Source organism: Myotis lucifugus, unplaced genomic scaffold (assembly GCF_000147115.1).
Source record: "Myotis lucifugus unplaced genomic scaffold, Myoluc2.0 scaffold_0, whole genome shotgun sequence".
Lineage (NCBI taxonomy): Eukaryota > Metazoa > Chordata > Mammalia > Chiroptera > Vespertilionidae > Myotis > Myotis lucifugus.
Genome location: NW_005871048.1, coordinates 21,654,691 through 21,671,702, shown reverse-complemented (window position 1 = coordinate 21,671,702; position 17,012 = coordinate 21,654,691). Strand labels below are relative to the sequence as shown.

Sequence of the window (17,012 nt, the reverse complement as noted above, 5' to 3'; positions counted from 1 at the left end):
AGAGACACATGATTGGCTGCCTCCTGCAAGAGCCCTGACTGGAGCCAGGGCTTGAGCCTGCAATCAAGGTACATGCCCTTGACAACCCTTCAATCCTTGGGCCAACACTCTACTGAGAAGAACCAGCTAGGGCCATTTTTTAGATTCTAGATTTGACAGACTACAAAATGTTCTGTGGATTTGCTAAGTCTAGTTGTTTGGACTGTAGAAAAAAAGAAATAAGAAAACTAGAGCTTAAATACAATTAACTAAATGACCTTGGAAGCATGAAAAACTAGTGAACTTACTTGGAACTGAAACAATCCTTTAAGTATCATCAAAGATAACTGACATATTTTGTTCAGAAGATAATTGATATGAATGAAAAGATCAGGTTAAACAAAACTACTTCAGAATGAGAGAGATGGAAAGAAAACTCAGTTTAACTTCTGGGCTCTAAAGAAACATGAACCAACAAAAGTTACTTATTAATATGCAGGCTGAACCAGTACAGTAAGTCCTCATTTAATCGAGTGGATAAGTTCTTCGAAACTGTGACTTCAAGAGAGAGAAGACATATAACAAAACCAATTTTGCCATAACTGATATATATGAGTGAAGTTCCAACAAGATATTTCTGGTCACAAAATCATCATCAAACTTCAAAATAAAAACCCAAAACATTTCAAATATTAAACACTGAAATAAATGTGAACTGTATATACATTTAAGAAAGATGAATTAAAATAAGTAAGAGAATGCTTTTCCAACACGCTTATTCCAGTTCAGGGTCACAGGCAGCGGGAGCCCATCCCAGCAGCTCAGGGTGCAAGGCGGGCACCCACCCTGGAGAGTTCACCCTTCCCGCTCAGGGCCACTCACATCCATACCCACACCCACTCAGACTGGGAAAGTGTAGACATACCAGCTCACCTAACATGCATGTATCTGCGGTGGGAGGAAACCAAAGGAGCCAAAGAAAACCCACACAGACGTGGGGAGAACATGCAAACTCCACACAAACAGTGGCCCCAACCAGGAATTGATTATTTTTCTCATCAACGTATAATGGAATGACGTTGAATGAAACCACGTTATTCTAGGACCTGCTGTACAAGTTTTCCTATAAGTAGTCAAGTTATTAACAGATATTTAAAGCCGGGGGTTGTGCTTTCTGTGTGTGACTTAACAGAACAACAACAAAAAAGACTTTTTATGTCTTGGCCATTTTGTGAACATAAAGTAACTTTTGAAACCCCATTAGATAAGTACACACCTAAACTCAGCAACTGTTTTAATGATAACTGAAAAAAACCAAAAATACTTGTTTCACTTTCAGTGAGACTAAACTCTTAGTCAGAAAGGTCATTTCTGTTAGGCAACGCTGGCTTACACCGACAGTTAAACAGTTAAATTGACAGAAATAGATTCTACGCAGAAACTTTTCAACTGAATTTTCAACTAGAACTTCCCTTTCAACAACAGCCATCACTTCAAATAGCAGCTGCAGAATCTCAGGGAATTCGTTTACTAAAGATGGTTTTCACTTGTGAAATGTTAACTAGGGCTAACCTATCACCAGGTGCCACTCTTTCTTCTCTGCAGCTTCCTTGTCAACAACAAACATATGTGCTATGGCAACGAAAATTTAATCCAAATGACATTGTTGACTCCATCAGCAAGTCTTGTGAGACAGATCTTACAGTTGGAATGCATCACAAGTTGAGAAGCAAATAAGGTTATGACACATACAAACTTTAAACTCCAGACAAAAATTGCTAAATCAGTTGTTACTCACATGGTTTACTAAAAAGAAAAAAAAATAATTTAAGAAGTGCCAAGTGTTTCATTATGCCTAGGAAAAGCAGAGAGAACACACAAACGTTTTTAACTCAAAAGGTTATTTCCATGAGCACCTTGCCTCAGAGTTCTGAATGAACATAACGTATAGCTTGTTCAGGCTTCTGAGCTTAAGGTCCTCTATGGTATAAAAAAAAAAATCCTAAAACAAACAAATAAAAAGGCAGAGTTGTCTCTAACTGCTTAAAGAAAAGCATTTCTTGGTTTAATTTACCCCTCAGATGGCCATTTACTATTTGACCCAGCATTTGGTAATATTGGATTCATATTATCTTACATGTATTTTATTATTTTGGGGCATAGAAAATATTGTATACTTTATAAAGATACATTTAATAGTATACATTTTAGTACTAAAATATTGTTTTCCAATTAGGCCTGGTTTTGAAGCTTGACTCTGACACTATGAAGCTGTGAGACCCAAGATGTGTTCTACTGGTCACTTACTGGACAAAATATATGGGGACCCTTTTCTAAAGTAAATTGATGAAGGCAACAGAAAATTCTCTTTTTACAGATAAGCACATATAAATTTGCAGTTATGTTTAGTTGCTCTGCTAGCCTTTTCTGCTTGGAAACTTTGATATATGGTAATACTAAGAGTTGAAACTATTTTTTTCTGACTAATTATGACATGCTTAATCTGTCCTGAAGGGTAGCTGAGCTCATACATTTCTGTACATCTATATTTGGTATTATAATTCTTCAGGTTTCTATTCAACATATGAAAAATAAGTAAAAAAGAAAGACAAGAAACAACTTAAACATGGAAAAAGCAAAGGCAAGTCACAAGTGTTGGACATGACCAAATGATATCTCAGTACAATGTTCACAAATTTACTCACATCTTAAGTGAGCCATTTCTTAGCTTACAGTAATGAAGAACAAACCAGTACTAATAAAATCAAGCCTTAAACTAAGCAAATTATTTTAATTATAAAGTTAGCTGTAGAGTGAATAAACTCCCCTAAACCATGATGAATCTTCAAAATACAATGAACCAATACAGGAAACCATCTCTCTTTTGTAACTCCCCAGAGGTAGAGTTGTTTGATGAATATATATGAGTGCATACTTAATATGTTTGTGAAAGTAGCAGAGTACAGATGGGGTTGAAAGAATGAGTAATAAAAAGAAAATGTAAGGAAAATGTATTTTCAGTAGCTGTTTTACATTTTAATGTAAATAGATAATTTAGTAGAAATGTCACAAGAGCATGTTAAGTTTAATGAGATTTTTTTAAATGAGAAAGGTTTGCAAGCATGGCTCAATCAGATAAGATAAAAAAATGATTAGTTGTAATTTCTTAATCAACAACTTGAAAACAGAATTTTGAAAACACTTATGAAATATGCCCATACCCACTCACAAACACAAAGTAATATGGTTCTACATAATGGGAGGAAAATAGAAAACTTAATTCAAAACACTGTAAAATTAGCTTCCAGTGTGACTTAAAAAAAAAAAGGGTTAGTGAATAATAAGACATTTTTGTATTCTAAATTTTTTATTACAAGTTTCATACTGATTAATAATCACTAGTCACTACTGCTATAGGCAATTATAATTTTAATGAATTGTTTGCATTTTGTCCAATAATGGTTTTAGAAATTATTATTTCCTTGTAAAGAAATAATAGTATTCCACTGTAGGTGTGGAATAGTATTCCCTAATAATAGTATTCCATTCCACTCAGTAGTATTCCACTGTATGTGACAACTTTGTGTGCATTAGTTAATATTTGCTCATTGTATTATTGTTTATTTCTTTATCTGTTAAGAACATATGAAAAGAATACTAATATTTTACACATATTATCAGGTGTTATAATTAAAAATAAGACTATTACCCTAAAAAATTGGATACAACCCTCATTAATTTGTAAAATTACTATAATGAACTGCTTGGGTCAGATTATGTTTAATACATTTAGTTTGAATATCTTAATAATAGCAAACTATAACTCTGTAGCCTCATGCACAACTACATTTTCATTTTTCTACAGATGCTAGGAAGGCATGGCCAGTTACATTAATTGAACTATAGCCAATTAGTTATTTTACTTTGCTTTCTTCCATTACCTTCCTTTACCTGACCTTTCCCTTACCTAATTGTCTCCCTTCTTTTCAAATCTTTCCATTTTAGAATTCTCTTTGGAGACATCCTTACAGATCAAATATATCCTTTTTATTTATGTATTTATTATTAAATGTATTGGGGTGACATCCTATCTAATAAAGAGGGAATATGCTAATTGACCCTCATGTCATCCCAAAGATGGTGGTGCCCAGAGCCAATAAGGAGGGAATATGCTAATTGACTGCCACACCCTCAAAGATGGCTGCACCCAGTCCCCTCAGCCCCCCAGCTGCCCAGGGCCGGCCCAAGGTGCAGTTAAGCCTCGGATGACAGCTGCCCAGCTGCCTAGGGCCACCCAAGGCTCAGGTAACCAGGGCCAGCCGAGTCTTGCGCTGCCAGCAATGACAGCAGCAGAGGTGTGATGGGGCATCACCTTCCCCTGATCGCCGGGTGACCTCCTGCCCCTGAGGGCTCCCAGACTGTGAGAGGGGGCAGGCCAGGCTGAGGGACCCCCATGCTCCAGTGCATGAATTTTAATGCACCAGGTCTCTAGTTGGTTAATGAAATTATATAGGTTTAAGTGTACAATTCTATTGTATTGCATGTTTACCACCCAAAGTCAAATTGCCTTCCATCAGCCACCATATATTTGACCCACTTTACTCTCTACTACCCACCTTCCCCTACCCATCTTCCTCTCTGGTAACCACCATACTGTTGTCTGTGTCTATCAGGTTTCATTTGTTTGTTTGTTTGTGTTATTTGTTCATTTGTTGCTTTCAGTTTTATATTCCACATGAGTGAAATCATATGGTCCTTGATTTTTATTGCCTGATTTAGTGTTTCACAAGCATGAAAGATTGATCCATGTTGTTGCAAGTATTTCATCTTTTCTTATGGCTGAGTAGTATTCCACTGTATATATGTGTACCATGTCTTCTTTATCCAATCATCTATTGAGGGATGCTTTAGTTGTTTCCAAGTTTTGGCCACCATGAATAATGCTACAAATATTTCCTTTTATAATGACCCATATTTCTCTGTTTCCAATCTACCTCGAAGAAAAATGAGTCCTTACTCTGTTCTAAACTCAACCACATTTGAGTCCCACATCCTGTAGCTGTTTAACTCATAATTATCTCATCATGTATAGGGTTTCTAAATTCAAATGTGGGTATAAAGGTCTGGGATAATGAGGAAGATACTAGGTAAGTATCATGAGAGAAGGATGCTCCATGGGTAAAAATGTCAAACTAGAGAGATTAAACAAAGAACTTATATGCATATATTTGCCTAATGTTGTCTCAGGCAAATAGTGCTTAGGTGGAACCCAGAGTTGTCAATGTTTATTTTCAAGAGTAATGATAATCTTTACTTTTATAAGGAATCTCCTAATTTTTAATATTGGCTTTAAGTTTTTTTCTACCTGGTTGAAATAAATCTTGCTTGCTGACAACATTCTACCCAAAAGACACCAATTTATAATCTGTCTCCACACTATACTTATCTTCACATTTCTGTACTCCACCTACAAACATATAACGTTCTCACTAAACTAAAATCAACCAAACATAACACCACTTGACATTGCTGTGAGTTGATTCCAGTTTCCCTTTCCAGTCACTGCCAAAGCTTTAAAACAAAGTATTCTAACATTTCCTACATTTGCCTGACCCATCTCTTTAATTAACAGACATTCTGTCAAATATATTTTAACATGAAGTGAGTGCCTTTGCTGTCATTAATTCTATGAATTGCTATGCATACTCTAAAGATGAGTATGAAAATTATTTCTTTAATTTGCTTATAATCTACAATATTCAGTATGTGGGTATGCTCCAAGAAATGAGTAGGTAGAAACCCAGACAAATCAGCAGCTTACCCTTTTAAGTGCACTAACTGCGCTTAAAAAATCTGCATTACTATCCAATAAATGAACAATTAGCATTTTGTCAATACTAGAAATATTCAATGATTTTATTATGTAAAGGATGGTCATTCAGAATGACAACCTACCATCAACAAATCAATAAACAACAAGTGCTGGTGGGAATGTGGAGAAAAAGGAACCCTAGCACACTGCTTGTGAGAATGTAGACTGGTACAACCACTATGGAAAACAGTGTGGAGTTTCCTCAAAATATTAAAAATGGGCCTGGCCAATATAGTTCAATGGTTAGAGCATAAGCCTGCAGACCAAAGGGTCTTGAGTTCCCCAGTCAAAGGCATGTACCTGGTTTGCAGGTTCAATCCCCTGCCCTGGTTAGCTTGCCTGTGGGAGGTGACCAATCAATGTGTCTCTTTCACACTGATGTTTCTTTCTCCCTTGCTCCCTCCCTCCCCCATTCCCTCCCTTCTTCCCTTCCACTCTAAAAATCAGTGAAAATATGTCCTCAGGCAGTGATTAACAGTAAATAAATTAAAATGGAACTGTCATTTGACCCAGTGATCCTACTTCTAGGAATATATCCTAAGAATCCCGCAACACCAATCAGAAAGAATATTTGCACCCCTATGTTCATAGTAGCATTATTTACAACTAGAGGCCCGATGCATGAAATTTGTGCATCGAGTAGGCCTTCCTTCCCCCAGGTGCCAGCACCGGCTTTCCTCTGGCACCCGGGACCCAGGCCTCCCTCACAGCCCCGACTTCACCCAGAAGGTCGTCTGGAAGGACATCCGGTCTAATTACCATATTACGCTTTTATTATTATAGACTAGAGGCCCAGTGCACAAAAATTTGTGCACTCGGGGGGGTCCCTCAGCCCGGCCTGTGCCCTCTCACAGTCTGGGACCCCTCGGGGGATGACTACCTGCTGACTTAGGCCCGCTCCCAAGGGGATTGGGCCTAAGCTGGCAATCAGACATCCCTCTGGCAGCCCGGGAGCCCTCGGAGGATGTCCACTTGCCAGCGGGGAGTGGGCCTAAGCCAGCAGGTGGTCATCCCCTAAGGGGTCCCAGACTGCGAGAGGGCACAGGCGGGGTTGAGGGGGCCGCCCCCCCCCCCCCCGGGCCTTGTCCCTTTTCAATTTTTGGGGCCCCTTAGGGGGGATGCCTCCCTCTTGCTTAGCCCCCCTTCCAAGGGGGATTGGGCCTAAACTTGGAAATTATAAATCCTTTTTGGAACCCTGGGGGCCCTCGGGAGAGATGCCCCTTTCCCAGGGGGGGAGGGGGCCTTAAACCCAGCAGGGGGTCCTTCCCCTTAAGGGGTTCCCAGCTTCCGAGGGGGGACCAGGCCGGGCCTGAGGGGCCCCCCCCCCCCCCCGCAAGTGCACAAATTTTTGTGCACCGGGCCTCTAGTAGGATTATAATTGAAGAAAGTAAAATATAGTGGATATATGTAGGCACCAAGTTTGTTTTCAAGAGCTTGTTTCACCTAAAATATTCCAAAGAATAAATCAGTATTCCAGAAAATTTATTTTCTGATTTAAGATATAATTACTGATACTTTTATTACAGAAGCTCATATAGAAATACCCAGTGATAAAATGTCAGATTTATTTATAAGTGTCAGCAAAATAGGAATTGAATAAGTTCTGTTTTCATCTAGTGTGAGAAAACTCTCAAAATCAGTATGAAAACTTAACAGGGAAGTTAAAGATAATTCACAAAAATATGGCTATCCTGAGTAATTGAGTGAAGAAAAGTATGTTAAACATTAGTACTCACTTAAATATCTTATTCCATTACTATAAAGACAGTATATTCAAACTCACATATTCATCCTTAAATTTCTGACTGCATAATGATTTCAGTTTTATGGTTTCATATTCTTCAGTGAGTAACATTTAGTAGAACTGGTTCAGTTCACTCTTATATTAAAGTATTCATACTTAAACCATAAATTAAATATTCAATATAAGTTTGCCAATCCCAACATATCCAAGAACATGATGTGAAATGTATTATGCCTAATTAAAGAAACTCACCTTATCTCCAGGACCAAAGAGGAATTGATTTTCCAACCTTCTACAGAGTGCTGGAAGATTGAAGAGCCAGCCTTTCGAATGATTTTATCAGAACTATTGACAAGGGATCGACTCAAATACAATTCACCATCTCTGAAACAAAATAAAAACGCCAGCTTGGTGAAAATAGAAGCATTTGTCTAAGTAGCATAATACATTTGATTTAGATAACTAGTGACAAATAGTAAATAGAACTTTTTCTACAAGTTAGAAGAGTTAAATAACCATGATAAAAAGTATAATAAAGGTTAAGTGAATATGATTTTATCAGGGCAATTATTTACACTTATTCTTTTTGAAATAGAGCCTATTTCATAGAGAAAAAGCCATTGACAATAAAGGAAACGATCAACAAAACGAAAAGGCAACTTACCGAATGGGAAAAGGTATTTTCAAATTATACAAATGTTAATATCCAAAATATATAAAGAACTCATTCAATTCAACAATAAAAACAAACAAACAACCCAATAAAAAATGGGCAGAGCATCTGAATAGACATTTTCCAAAGAAGATATTCAGATGGCCAACAGACATATAAAAAAACATTGAACATTACTAATTTTTAGGGAAATTAAAATCAGAACTACAGTGAGATATCATCTCACACCTGTAAAAATGGCTATTATAAAAAATAAGTGTTAGAGAAGATGCTGTGAAAAAGGACCCCTTGTACACTGTTGGTGGGACTGTAGATTAGTGTAGCCACTATGAAAAAACAGTATGAAGATTTCTCAAATATTAAAAATAGAACTAGCATATGATCCAGCTATTCCATTTGTAGTTATTCATCCAAAGAATATTAAAATACGAATTTAAAAAGATATATGCACCTCTATGTTTATAGTAGCATATTTAAAATACAGAAGTTATGAAAATAGCCTAAGTGTCTATGCACAGATGAATAAAGATGTGATATTATCTCTCTCTCTCTCTCTCCTCTCTCTCTCTCTCTCTCTCTCTCTCTCTCTCTCTCTCAGACACACACACACACACACACACACACACACACTAGAATACTACTTAGCCATGAAAAATATGAAATCTTGACATTCAAGACAACATGAATGGATCCTGAAGGTATTATGCTAAGTGAAATAAGTCAGATGGAGGAAGAAAAATACCATGTGATTTTACTCATATGTGGAAAGAAGAAAATTTAAACAAAACAAAGTAAAAACAAACTCATTGGTGGTTAGCAGAATGGATGGGTAGTAGGAAAATGAAATGGGTAAAAGTGGTCAATTATATGGTGACAAATGGAAATTAGACCTTTGGTAGTGAGCATGCTGTAGTGAACACATATGTTAAACTATAATGTTGAACACCTGAAACTTACATGATATTATATACCAACATAAACCCTTGTTAACCAATAAAAGCCAATGTTATCTAGATTAAAAAAAAAGAATCCTGAAAAATTAAATGTAAAGGTCTTTGTGATATTTAAAGAAAAAAATAAATTCTCATCAAAGCCCTGTTCCAGTTTAGCCCATCCTTCCCCACTGTTTTAGACAATAGAGACAGGATGTTTTTCCAGTTCCTCTGCATCTGTATACTTGTGACTCCCAAGACTGTAATTTCATTTTCACAGAAGGCATATACACATAATGGAAAGAGCTTTTGTTTTGTAGTAAGAAGACCTTGGGAATCAGGTGATCTGGATATGTTGGTGATTCTATCACTTGCTAGCCTGTATGACCTTGGACAATATTTTCTTTCTAGGCCACTAAATCCTTATCTTAACTTGTGAAACTGCAATAAAATTATCTAATGTGCAATGACTTTGTGAGAATTATGTGGGACTCTGAATGTGAAAGTAGTTTATAAAGCACTATTAACGTGCTACTTGCTAAGATTACTTTGAGTCATCTCAACAAGAGACACTTTCCTGATAGTTGATGGTGGTAGGGAGACAGAGACTGTAGTGGGGAGAAAACTCATTGAGTAGTCATTAATACTGGTATTTTCTTGTACATTAAAGAAATTAACACTGCGACTCCCTTCAATCAGTAGTGTCAATCAAGTATCCCATGTGTCATGGTAGTGGCAGGGGGGCTGGAAATAATGATGATGGTGACAGGTATCTCTGATTACATTTATGCCATTGGAACGTTAATAGCAGACTAGATCATTGTTTAAACTATTTTCTTGGTACTTGATAGATGTAAAGCCAGACTTAGAGAATCTGAAAGCCACCTGTTTATGGCATAACCTTTTCAACATCTGCATTTATTTCTTTATATATTACCTTTTAAGTTTTTAGACTCTCAAAGTATAATTTAAAAAATAGCATAACTATTTGCTCAATCAGAAAGCCTAAATCTGTTTGTTATGTAGGCAATCCTCTCCTACTATCAATGGAAACACTGCTTGTGTAACAGCTGTTGGGTGAATTCTGTAATGGAAGTTTATAGTTTGGTATTTTGGTCTGCATTCTTTTTTAAACATGTACTTCCAATTTGGAGCAACTCAAGGCATCACATGTAACTACCCACTGTAAAATTTAGAACTCTGTAAAAATAATATTTAAACTATCTTACTGATGAAAATGATACATTGACATGCCTATATATGGCTAATAGTGACTGTTTCATAGAGGTCATTTAGGATGCAAGAAAACATAGGGAGCAATTTACTACTCAGTGGCCCAGAAGTCAGTTTTTACATTATATATATAATGATAATAACTACATATGAATGAAAATGTGGATATACACAGAAGTTAATCTTCACACTTTTGTAGGTATGCCTTTAAGAGTATGACACAAACTTTTACCATTTCCAGGGGTAGGAATCTTTCCAATCTTCATCTTGTTAATAACTGGCCTGTCAATATCGTCTTTTTCTAACCATAGATTGCTATGATTATGATAATTATTTTCACCAATAAGCTTTTATGGGAGAAGTAAAAATATGCACAGGCTGACATTTTAAAATATCCATGAAAGATTGCTATTGATACATTTTTACATGGCAGAATGATTGTTATGAAGTACCTAGCTGTGTGGAGCCTTTTCAGGACCTCTCAGATTTTAAAAAGGGGGGTTTTAAAGTTTAAATCAGATTTATATTAATGAAATGCTACTATGTTACTATTCCATTTGAATTATTTTCATTTAAATTGGTGATAAGCCACATTTCAGGTTTTTAATCATTGAATGCAAACAGCTGCAACTAGTTAACTTCTTGAAGTCAATGAAATTCCTGTGTGAGAGGGCCTGGCTTAGTGCAATCTGAGGCTCTGAAGCAAATTTCTTTGTATAAAGTTAAATGGGCCCCAAGGGATTTTTCACTTGTGACTTGGTAGCATTCTATCTTAGAAAAGGCTTTTCCTTCCCGTGCATGCAAGGATGTTACCACCCCCTCTACTAGTTTCTCATTCCATATCATGCATGATTGCTGAACAGCTGCGCTGAAAACATTTGCATAGGGCAGTGATGGCGAACCTTTTGAGCTCCGCGTGTCAGCATTTTGAAAAACCCTAACTTAACTCTGGTGTCGTGTCACATATAGAAATTTTTTGATATCTGCAACCATAGTAAAACAAAGACTTATATTTTTGAAATTTATTTTATATATTTAAATGCCATTTAACAAAGAAAAATCAACCAAAAAAATGAGTTCGCGTGTCACCTCTGACACGCGTGTCATAGGTTCGCCATCACTGGCATAGGGCTATATACAGTAAGATTCAACATGTACCTCCACAAGGAAAACTACAAGACACATCAAGGAAATAATGTAGCATAAAGCAATATATGTAAGTTTTCCTGCTTGTATGAAGCTAAGAGAAGCCCTCCTAGATGTTCATCTATGCAATGCTAGTGACAGAAACTAATCAATAGTTAGGTTACTAATACTTAAAAATATTTTTCCATTTGAAATATGAGTTGTCAGGCATCACTACAATTTATTAATTCTGTAGAATATAAGACATATTAATTTTGTTTCATGAAATTAGATCCCACTAACCCTGAATTCACCTCTACTGAAAAATTCTTCATGATTTGTTTATTGAAATGAATGTGTTTCCTTTGGACTAGGTTAAATCTCCTCGTTAATATAAAATTTTGAAAATCATTTAAAAGAAAAGAATTTGCATCCAAGTACGCCTGAACACAAACAGCAGTCAGTTTTCTGTTTTCATTACCTTAGTGCCAAACAACTAAAAATAAAGATGAGAAATGTATTTACTACCTCAACTCCCTGCTTGATGGTTGTTAGCAGAGCTCCAAAGGGGACATGTGAGGGACGTGCAGACCTTGGGTTTCCTGATTTACAAGAGTGTGTTCTACCCTAGGACACCCTGGAAGGAACTTTGCTGACGATGATCGTAGTCTAAGTAGGAATGCTTGTCTGCACAGTCAATTCAGTTAAAAGTTTCAGAACTAATACTGGTAAGACAACACAAGGTACACAGTCAAATTAAAAAGATCTCTAGATCAGTGATTCCCAAAGTGGGCGCTACCGCCCCCTGGTGGGCGCTGCAGCGATCCAGGGGGGCGGTGATGGCCACAGGTGCATTTGTTTTAACTTTTTTTGTATTACCTTTCTATTCTGAGTTCAATAAATAGTTTCATAATTTCAAACTTCAATGTTTCTAATTTACACCTTTCTTTACTATATTTTACGAAAAAGGTAGAAACATTAATACATATATCTTTCTGTTTAATTGCTATTAAAATTTTTAAAAAATTAATTTCCAGGGGGCGCTGAGTAATATTTTTTTCTGGAAAGGGGGCGGTAGGCCAAATAAGTTTGGGAACCACTGCTCTAGATGATAAGAAATGTAAGTTAAAGTTCACTTGTGGTCAACCAGGAAAATGGCATGTGGCACATTTTAAAGAATAACAATCAAAACAAATATTTGAATGATATTAAAGTTTCTGTCATACTCTCAAATACATTATCGCACTCAATAAGCGTACACACATACATTGTTATCTGTAGGACACGTAAGGTAACACGTTTCCAATGACACCCAAAGAGCACTCACAGGGTCAGTGAAATCCTGGGCCAATTGCAAGGCAAGTGTCATTTTCCCATTAAGAAAAAAATGTTCATCAAGCACAGACCACTTCATGCCCTTTGAGTTCCACTTTATTAATAGGTTTGCCTAGAAGGGGATTTCCGTTTTAAATGCCCAATAATTACTTGATCTATTCTCAAACAGTCCCTTAGAAAAACCATGCTGCTAGTATTCCTGTCGACAGATGAAAATGTGGATGGTTGGTAGGAAAGTTGTGCTGGTGTTCTCCCTCCTTCTACGCGGAATGCCTCCTCAACCTGGTGCATGAGAGCAGCGCTGCACTGATTCTAGAGGGGCCTTGCAGTTAAGAAACGCAGAAGTCCAATAGACAACGAAACTGCCTGCCTGTTGAAAAATGGTAGCAAGTAAGCTAATTAAGAATCTAGGGGGGCTGTCCTAAGATATGAGGAATGTGGAATGGCCTTCATTGAATCCACTCAGCCTACTCAGAAGGCACGCAGTGCCCCCCAAAGGTCAGACACTGCCTCCCTTACCCCACTTTAGAATACAGGTCCGGGCGGGAGGGCCAAACCTCCACTCTAGTTTACTCCTCTGGAAACTAGCCCCTCCACGTGGCCTTGGGGTAGAGAATCAAGGAAAGTGATCTTTTGATGCGTCCAGCCCTCCACCTGAAGCACTGTCTGGGAGTTGAAAACGCAGTCATGAAACTAACACCACAGGCGTTTCTGTTGAACACTTTATCCTCAAGAGAAAGGGGGAGCGCTTACAGGTCCTGGCTGTCCTGGCATTGCCGCTGGCAGCGCCACCTCCAAGGTGTCCGGGAAGCCCGGAGGCACTGCGCCGCGCCCCGCACACCGGTAATTGCGGGTTTTAATTAAGGAGGAGGAGCAGGGTGGCGGGGGAGCAAGAAAAGTGATGCTCTTTTAAAGGGACCGGATTCCTGCAAGAGGCTTCCCCGTCTTCTCATCATTCTCCCACCCTCGCGGCCAGCTCTGGGGAGGAGGGGAGAAACCTCGTGTACACCTCTCTTCCCAGTGATCCACTCCAGCGCCAGTCCCAGCTTCCTGGGGAAGCCGGGAAGAGACCGCCGCGCACCCCGCCAAGGGTGCGATGTGAGCCCAGCCCAGCACCTAACGCCGCGCCCGGCCGGCCCGCCCCCTCCGCCCAGCGTCCTGGGCAGCGCCCACCGGCCCGCGGGGACCGGGGAGGGCCCCGGGAGCGACATCGCCCCTGACGTGAGGAGCGTGCTAGGTCTGTTATTCCCCCATTGGGACCCGACCCCGGTGCGCGCCTCCTTCCCGCCCGAGGCCCGGGGCGGGCGTTTGGGCAGCTTGTGGCGCCTCCCCGCGCCTCGCCCGCCCCGCCCACTCCTGCTCCCCGGGGTCGCCAGCGGTGGGCCCGCACTCAGAGTCCCGGGGAGGCTTGGCCGCTTTGTCTGGGCTCAGGCTTGGCTTCGGAGCCCACCGGCCCGGCCCGGAAGGGAACAAAGAGCCTCCCCCACACCCCAGCATCCGCCTCGCCCCCACGCGCTGGTTCACCACCTTCCGAAAGACCCCTTTGTCTGCCTGGGAAGCTCAGGTCGGCCAGGGAAGCCCACCACCCCCGCCCGAGGTCCTCCTTTGCTGACAACTGAGCTCGGTCTCATGTGCAACCCACCCACTCCATGTGCAAACGACCTCATCACACAGTTCAGCGTGGCCCCGCTCCCCCCAAGAACAGACCCACTTATAGGTTTGTTGATGCATTGCGACCATCCAGGCCATTCCTTATTAGCTTTTTCATCATCTTCCAGTTCCATTCGGCTGTGCTTCTGGCTATCTTAGTTTCCTATAAAATAGTAATTACTTCCCTCAGGGTAAGCCTGAGTCTTGTTCACTTAAATGCTCCTTACTTAGGGAGAAGGAATATGAACAAATGGAGTGCATGAAGTTCGCGTGCCTGTGCACGTTTTAGCAGTCCTATGCCATACACACACACACACACACACACACACACACACACACAGGGGGAGCGGGGCAAGGATTCTATCTTCGTTTTAATAAATGCCGAGGGAAATAAAAACCGAGCGGGCAAAGCGGGCATCTCTGCCAGGGGCCAGTGTGTCGTTTCCCACAGCGGTCGCCTCCGGATGAGGGAGGATTTCCGAAAACAGGACTTTGAACACAGTCCTTTGACAACCAGGTTCATATCCTCAGCAAACGCTTCCAAGCCTTGTAAAGCAACACAAAGTTGCAGCTACCCCGCTGGGTAAACTTCAAAGAGACAGAGGCCAGGGGCAAGGAGGAAGGAAGTGTGATATTTAGAGAACTTACTGGGGTGGAGGAAGATTTTGAACTCAACTAGACAAACTTAAAGAAAGAAAGAAAAAAAGGGCAGAAATATAGTCTGTTTGAAGCTACAGTACCCATGACGCCCCTGTGTTTTATCAACAGAAGAGCAAGTAAGAAAGTATCCTTGGTTGTACTGGAGTTTCTCATTCAAACTGAGATACGCAGATCTACCCCACGCCAAAGAAGAGTAACGACTGCAGACACATTTCCTGCTTTCCGGGCTGTAACTTCAGCCCTTGGGAAAGCCAGCTTTCCCTGGCATCGCCACAGTGATAAGATACAGAAGGGAGGGCAACCAGATGGCGAATAAAGACGTCTCCCTTGAGTTCTGCCCGCGGATTAAAGGGACAAGGGCACACGTTCTTTGTTGACACTTCTGCAGTGACTTCCCCTTTGGCGTGCGAGCCCCGCCGCCAACACAACTGTCACGGCCACCCCACAGCAAGTTGAACTCTTCCCGGGAACACGCCTAGCGAAGCACGCACACCTCGGCAACTGCCTTTGTTATTTAATTCCCGAGACTAAACACACGCACGCTCCTAGGAACACACAGAGGACCCCAGCCTTCACTCTATTGTCTACAGCCACATCTCATTCCTGGCTTGACTTTTTTTTTAAAAAAATAAAAATAATAATCATATCCTGAAATGAAGCTTTGCATTTACCCGATGAGTTGCGTCTCCTGGTGCTCCTCAGTTCTTGCTATTTCTTTTGTCTTATAAAAGATCAGGAGCAGACTTATCGTGCAGATCGTCCACCTCTTCCTAACGGACCGCATCTTGGGTGCCTGGGACAGTAGTGGTTGCCCCGGTTCCGGCACCTTCTCTGGATAGAAAAGCTCCGTGTTGGGAGATTTAGTCGCCGGAGGTGGGGGGCGTTATCTGTAAAATGCGAGGAGAGCGTGGAGCCGGGGTCTCCGGCGCAGGTCGCGGGGGTCCACCGCGGCCACGCTCACCCCGGTGCCGGAGCGCAGCCCTGCGCTCTCCCTCGCGGTTCGCGCCAGCCCCGCCGGGTCGCTCCGCGCTGCTTCCCTGGGGCTCAGATTTCTTTAAAGACTAGACACCTTGTGCTTTGAAGGAGACGGCCGCTTCTGCAGCTGGGCTCGGGGGCGTCACTGGCCCTTCCCTTTTCCTAGCAGGGAAATGATGAGCAAAACCAACCAATCACCAGCGGAGGAGGCGGAGGCTGCTGCCGCCTCGCGTTGCCCACGGCTGCTCGGAGAGTAGCGTTGCAGGCGCTGCCTGCGCTGTGCCGGGAGAGGAAGCTACAAGCTCCTGGCCGTGCATGCACACGCACACACACTCACACTCACACTCACGGGAGCCAGCCCTCCTGCACTGCGGGGAGAGCGAGGCAGGCAGCCCCAGAACCCCGAAGCTCGCAGGACTGGGAGGCGCTGAGGGCGCCCGTCCGTAGAGCGTGGAGAGGGCGCTTCTGCTGCGGACAGATTAGAGAGGCTTCCTGGTGGCGAAATCGTACAGATAAAGAAGGGGTGTGTTGCAAGAAGGGTTCGCATGTTCCAAGCTTTTGAAAACACACACATGCGCGCACTTAGGCATCCGCATGCCTCTCAAATAGAGTGACTTGGGGGGGGGGGGCGGGGGGAGGTCGGGGATGAAAGAGTAGAAAGAGGACGTTTTATAAACCGTGCATAGCTCAATAAATACACACATGCACCGAACAGCCTGTTACCCCTCAGGGGGGTGGCGGATGACCCCCACTCAGGATCCTGTAGGAAACAAATGATGACATTAGGTACATTATGGATATTTACGTGACTCCCTTTCATTGTCATTCGGAAAC

General features: G+C 41.1%; 1 protein-coding gene across 1 annotated transcript in view; it reads right to left on the bottom strand.

Moving 5' to 3' along the window:
• Positions 1–16,243, bottom strand: part of ST8SIA4 (ST8 alpha-N-acetyl-neuraminide alpha-2,8-sialyltransferase 4) — an 89,814-nt gene extending 73,571 nt beyond the window's left edge. Inside the window, exons 1-2 of the mRNA XM_006081188.3 lie at positions 15,875–16,243; positions 7,848–7,979 (exon numbers count right to left, since the gene is read on the bottom strand). Coding sequence (XP_006081250.1) covers positions 7,848–7,979; positions 15,875–15,987 — 245 coding nt within the window. The 5' untranslated portion in view covers positions 15,988–16,243. The remainder of the gene's footprint in view (positions 1–7,847; positions 7,980–15,874) is intronic.
• Positions 16,244–17,012: the final 769 nt, after the last annotated feature.